Source organism: Nanorana parkeri, unplaced genomic scaffold (genome assembly GCF_000935625.1).
Source record: "Nanorana parkeri isolate BGI_ZX_2015 unplaced genomic scaffold, ASM93562v1 scaffold344, whole genome shotgun sequence".
Lineage (NCBI taxonomy): Eukaryota > Metazoa > Chordata > Amphibia > Anura > Dicroglossidae > Nanorana > Nanorana parkeri.
The window spans coordinates 732,110-738,450 of record NW_017306612.1 but is presented as its reverse complement, the minus strand read 5'-3'; the positions used below and the strand labels follow the sequence as shown (position 1 = coordinate 738,450).

Genomic DNA, 6,341 nt, shown 5'->3' with positions numbered 1-6,341 from the left:
GGGGGGTGAGGGGGGGTATATCTACTATGCAAACATCCGCGGGGAGGGCTCCACCTTATCTGCGAAAATAATACAAGGCTGATATAAAGGAACACTTAGACCTTGTCTCTGCAGGCGGCACACAGGACGATATCTCGCGCCTTTTTCTGCCCCTGAAATGCGCAATAACCGCCACGCGCAGCCGCAGTGTTATTATATGACAGTATATAGGGAACCCGCAGCGTTCAAGGAAGGCAATGCAGAAAACCGCTTAACGACGCTGCCACTGAGAATGCATCAAGAGCTTTGGGGCCACAAATGAAGCGCATTTGCTCATGCTTTTAATTGTGTTTTCAGCTCACATGATGTGTGCCTGGGTGCGGTACCAACCCAAGGGGCCGTGACGCATTATGCATTAAAAAATGCACCTTGCCACCAAAAAAACACAAAACTACACTTAACAATGGCAGGTGAACGTTAAGTGCGTTTTAAAAGCGTTTGCAAGTGGAAAGTCTATAATGCTCTTGTAGGCGTACACTTAGGGGTATATTTCTAAAGCAATGAGTCAGACATTCACTGCAAATGAATCTTCATGAGGCAGGTGTGTTAAATCACAGTGCTTGAGTCGCCCCCCAGTGAATGTTTGGTAAAAGTGGTTTATAGATATGCCCCCTTAAAGGAGAAGTATGGGGAGAGTAAAATATATTCTTCACAATACTTAGAGCCGGTGCTCCGTCGAGGTGGCCAACTCATCCAGATCTCCAACTCGTGACGTCACGTCCATTGTAGATTACGACGAGATGGCGCCACTGCAATCTTCGTTGACTTCTCCAGTTGCTGTAGGTGCGCCTGTGCGGGTTCTAAATTGTCATCGAGTTCTTCAACTCCCATCGGTGCTTGTGCCCTCGGGTGCCCACGCAGGCGCATTGCCGCAGATCGTAGAGCTTGACACTTCACTTGGGTGGCTGCGCAGGCGCACTGACGAAAGCTGGAGGTCTCGACGAGTTGGACAATTCGACAGAACACCAGCATTGGAAACTTGAACTTCCCCTCTCTGTCCCTCCAGTGCTCATTGGCAGGACAGACAGGGGAGGGGGCGGGCCTCTCTAGAGCCAGAGTTAGCTGTCAATCAGGCAGCCATGTCAATCTTGACAATATTTTTGGGATCCTTCCCGGCCTCAACGCGGTTCTGCGCTTGCAGCATGCTGCTCGCTATGTGCTGACTTGGGGTCACAGGAGCACATTAGTAAATCTACTCCTGTGACCCGAAAGGTTGTATAACGTGTATGTATAATCCAGTGGCGCCACAAGGGGGGTGCGGCCACACAGGTGACACCATTGGAGGGGTGACACCAAAATGACTGACAGCCATTTTGGTGTCACCCCCCTATGAAAAGTCGGGCACTCGGTCAAAGACCGAGAGCCCGACAGTTGTTAGAGAGGATCCGGCGGCATACCTTATCCCGCCGGGTGACGTCCCCTCCTCTCTCTGCCGGCGTCCATCACCAAGATCGCCGCCGGCAGGTAACAGCGGTGCCATGCGGGACGTACACGCGTGATGACGTCACACATGGCACCGCTGTTACCTGCCGGCGTCCATCACCAAGATCGCCACCGGCAGGTAACAGCGGTGCCATGCGTGACGTCATCACGCGTGTACGCGATGACAACACTGCGGAGTGTCACCCGGTTCCCGCACCGGGTGTCACCCGGTACCCGCACCGGGTGTCACCCGGCCACGGGACGCCTCTGTTATAAACAAAGCCTTTATTCCATTTTGGATGCAGTAGGGAAGTTGTCACGCTTATATCGCTATTTGTGTCCTCAGTAGGTAGTTTCAAGTGATGGGGAATTCAGTTTTAGGGAATGATTTATAAATCTTCCCTGCTATATGTTCGCACGGCATTCCCACCACTAGATGGAGCTCCTCGGCTGGTGCAGAGATATAACAATGGCAATAGCAGTACTAATCGGAATGCTGGAAGTACAAAACAGGATGGTAATAAATGGATAATAATCATATGAAAGAATAGTAATCATATCCGTGACAATGAAATAATAACAATAACAAGCAATAAAAGCCGCACCCATCATTCCTCATGCTCCCCGAGACTGGAAACAAAAGCTTTGGCTGGAATTCTATTATCGTTCACAACAACGTATAGAAAACAATACAAATCCAACAAATGATCCGGATACATTGTATCGGAGCGGGGTCACGGATACGGAGCGGACGCGACGTCATGGAAACTCCAGTTATTGTGAGAATTATGGGTCAGCAGTCTGTCTGGTGTCTCTGTTTGGATGGAAATGAAAGTTCTGATTTATGACTGACACATAATACCCCGAGTCACAGATCCTGACACTTCAACATGACTTACAGGGATACGTTGCTGCTGAGCCGGGGATTTCAGCAGACAGGATAGTCTAGCAGGACAGCAAAACATCATTATATATATACCAGGGGTTGGCAATCTCTGGCCCTTCAGCTGTGTTAAAACCACAAATCCCATCATGCAGTTTGACTACCCCTGATATACACAGATATTATGCATATTAAAGCAGAACTCCGGGGGAAGCAAATACAAGAGATATGTATTCTTCCTTGAATCCTGGTATACTTTGTGTATTTATACTGTATCTATATTCTTCTGATCTGTACAGTAATCTGGTGTGACATTTGGCACTTCCTGTATCAAAGACCGTTCACTGCTGCTCTCTCTCCTTGTGCAGGGTGACTGGTCTTGTCTCCGCCCCCACCTGTAATAAAGACTGGTCACTGCTGCCCTCTCTCCTTGTGCAGGGTGACTGGTCTAGTCTCCGCCCCCTCCTATAATAAAGACCGGCCACTGCTGCTCTCTCTCCTTGTGCAGGGTGACTGGTCTTGTCTCCGCCCCCTCCTGTAATAAAGACTGGTCACTGCTGCCCTCTCTCCTTGTGCAGGGTGACTGGTCTAGTCTCCGCCCCCTCCTATAATAAAGACCGGTTACTGCTGCTCTCTCTCCTTGTGCAGGGTGACTGGTCTTGTCTCCGCCTCCTCCTGTAATAAAGACCGATCACTGTTGCTCTCTCTGTAGGCTGAATATCAATAGATGCCCCAAGAGGACTTTTTTTTAACCTACTGGAAGTCAACTTGCCCTGGTGGCAAATAAAGGTGCCCAAGGGTGGTCAGAGAGTGATGGTATATCTGACACCAGTCTGGAGTCTGCGGGGCACCTTAAGCATCTACAAAGTATAGACAGCGTCCATCCATCCATAGACTGCGAACGATTGTGCTACAAATGTGCAACTTTGTATTTGGTGATGTTGGTTGCTGTGCCCATGGAGGAGGAGGAAGGTGGAGCGCTGCAGGTGCCAGGCTGTCTGAGGGTAACAATAGTGAAGATCCATCTCAATTGATTGTCTTTCCCCTGAGCCGGCTCGGCCAGATTACATCGTCCAGGATGGAGGGAACTACAAACATACAAGTGTACATGCAAGAGAGCTGTGTAGGCTTTCACTATGCTTCTCTGTTTCATGGGAGCAACTGCTTCATTTACAAGACATCTGGCACCATCTACTGGCCACATACAGGTTGTACATGGATAGGCAAGGTCGGCTCTGGTTAGTGGGTAGGATAGCAAGGACGAAGGCTGAAATCTGTACACTGTACATGAGAAAAGAAACATTGGAGTTCTCCAGCAGAGCAGAGTATCTCAGGAGAGCAGAGTTATAGAGGAAGGAGCAGAGTCCTCCAGCAGAGCAGAGTATCTCAGGAGAGCAGAGTTATAGAGGAAGGAGCAGAGTCCTCCAGCAGAGCAGAGTATCTCAGGAGAGCAGAGTTATAGAGGAAGGAGCAGAGTCCTCCAGCACAGCAGAGTATCTCAGGAGAGGAAAGTCATAGAGGAAGGAGCAGAGTCCTCCAGCATAGTATTTCATGAGAGGAGAGTTATAGAGGAAGGAGCAGAGTCCTCCAGCAGAGCAGAGTATTTCAGGAGAGTTATAGAGGAAGGAGCAGAGTCCTCCAGCAGAGCAGAGTATTTCAGGAGAGTTATAGAGGAAGGAGCAGAGTCCTCCAGCAGAGCAGAGTATTTCAGGAGAGTTATAGAGGAAGGAGCAGAGTCCTCCAGCAGAGCAGAGTATTTCAGGAGAGTTATAGAGGAAGGAGCAGAGTCCTCCAGCAGAGCAGAGTATTTCAGGAGAGTTATAGAGGAAGGAGCAGAGTCCTCCAGCAGAGCAGAGTATTTCAGGAGAGTTATAGAGGAAGGAGCAGAGTCCTCCAGCAGAGCAGAGTATTCCAAGTAGAGGAGTCATAGATGCTCCTAGCTTACTTTTTTTAATTGTTTATTGTCGATTGAGTTGTTTGTGTTACACATGGGCACACGAGAAGTTTCAGCTCTCATACCAGAGTCTGGACACCTTGTACTATTATAGGAGAGGGAGGAGTGGTCGGCCCAGCACACGCAGGTCACTGCAGACCCCACAATGGTTGGAGTAGGAGCACACGGCGCTGCGTGCAGCTTTCACATACATTTGCACTTCTATGCATCATAGACCTTTGTTGTTGTTGTTGTTCTATACTAGCAGAGCGGAGGGCTAGTATTGTTTTCGGAGCCATGTGGCTCCTTGTCAGGAACCGGGACTGAGCTCTTTCTGTAACCACTGTATGGTCATGGCCCTTAAAGCAAACCGGTCTCTGCAGGTGGGCAGAAATTCGGACCAGATGCCGAATGGTACGACCTGCTCTAAAATTTGTCACTGCGCTGCATACGCCCCCATAACCGTGGGCACCTTAGGCAGGGGTAGGCAACTCCGGCCCTCCAGCTGTGCTTGAACTACAAATCCCAGCATGTCACTGCCTCCGGGAGTCATGCCTGTGGCTCTTTAAGAGTCTTGCAATGCCTCATGGGATTTGTAGTTCCGCTGGAGGGCCGGAGTCGCCCACCCCTGATCTATATTATGCAATCTTCTGGTTTCAGCAGTGGTAGCTCTAAGGCAGTGGTGGCGAACCTTGGCACTTCAGCTCTGCCAAAACTACAAAACCCCAACATGCATCTGCCTCTGGGAGTTATGTCTGTGGCTGTCAGAGCCTTGCAATGTCTCATGGGACTTGTAGTTCCAAAACAGCTGGAGTGCCAAGGTTCGCCACCACTGCTCTAAGGCCTAAGCTCCAGCCCATCCCCACAATGCAATGCACGTTGCCTTCCAGTCGGTCGCCAAGGATCCGCGAAGCATTGCACAGTGCGCCTACAAAGGATGGAACCAGCCCACCCCTGATCTATAGTATGCAATCTTCTGGGTTCAGCAGCAGTAGCTCTAAGGCCTAAGCTCCAGCCCATCCCCACAATGCAATACACGTTGCCTTCCAGTCTGTCGCCAAGGATCCGCGAAGCATCGCACAGTGCGCCGGGGTTGTTCCTGAACGCCTACAAAGGATGGAACCAGCCCACCAGAGAGCACAACCTGATGTTGTCTGTAACAGACGACGGAGCACGAAGCTTTTATATAATCTTTTAACTTTGTTATTTGAAAAGAAATGATTTTGCACTTGTTACAATTTTATTTCTCGAGTCCTTCCCCTTTAAGAGGAGTATTTATGGTTGCGGTTGCACAATTGAACAATGAGGAGAGGGAAGGAGCGCTTTGTGGACGTGGTATGCGCATAGTTTAGCTTTCCCAGGAGGCTCCTAGCAACACAAACAAGCGCCGACAGTCACCTCATTCACCACTCCTGTGGAGAATGCAATCACAATGCAGTGACCGGGAGCAGGGGGTGGCATGAATGGCAGCCCTTCAGAGCCAGGGTACTACAGCGTCCAGCATGCCCAATATTTGATCTGCAGCAAATACATCAATAGGGTCTTGCAATGCCTCATGGGACTTGTAGTGCTGATGTGGCCTATCCCTGGGGCACACCAAGTCCCACACCGTCCAAACATAGGACAACCCTCAGCAGACTTCTGGACAATGACTCCAGTCGTAGCGTTTCGTAAATACCGATATACGGCACTGCTGGGAAAAGCGCTAGCGAGGGACCTGGGGGTAGGGGGGGAATTAAGACCCCGTTCACCCTGGGGCGGTTCGGCCGCACGGATGCACCCGACATGAACGATCCCATACATTGCTATGGGGGACGTTCATGGGTCCCCGCGATACGAACTGCTCCCTGCACTATATTTGCCGCGCTGATCAGTGCGGGTTCCACACAGGTGTCAATGGAACCGCACTGATCAGCGCTGTTTTGGGCGCTTAGAAACGCGCTGAAACGCAATAAAAAAACCTCCCAAAACCTCAATTTTCAGATCAGCACGGTTACCGCCCTGGTGTGAATGGGCTCTAGGTGGAAGTGAATTAAAACCTTGCAGGATGAGTTTGGGAGGAAA

The 6,341-nt window shown here is 50.1% G+C and overlaps 1 protein-coding gene across 1 annotated transcript in view; it reads right to left on the bottom strand.

Moving 5' to 3' along the window:
* Window positions 1-1,108: 1,108 nt before the first annotated feature.
* PPP4R3A (protein phosphatase 4 regulatory subunit 3A) overlaps window positions 1,109-6,341 on the bottom strand; it is a 49,441-nt gene continuing 44,208 nt past the window's right edge. Inside the window, exon 19 of the mRNA XM_018558496.1 lies at window positions 1,109-1,198. Coding sequence (XP_018413998.1) covers window positions 1,109-1,198 — 90 coding nt within the window. The remainder of the gene's footprint in view (window positions 1,199-6,341) is intronic.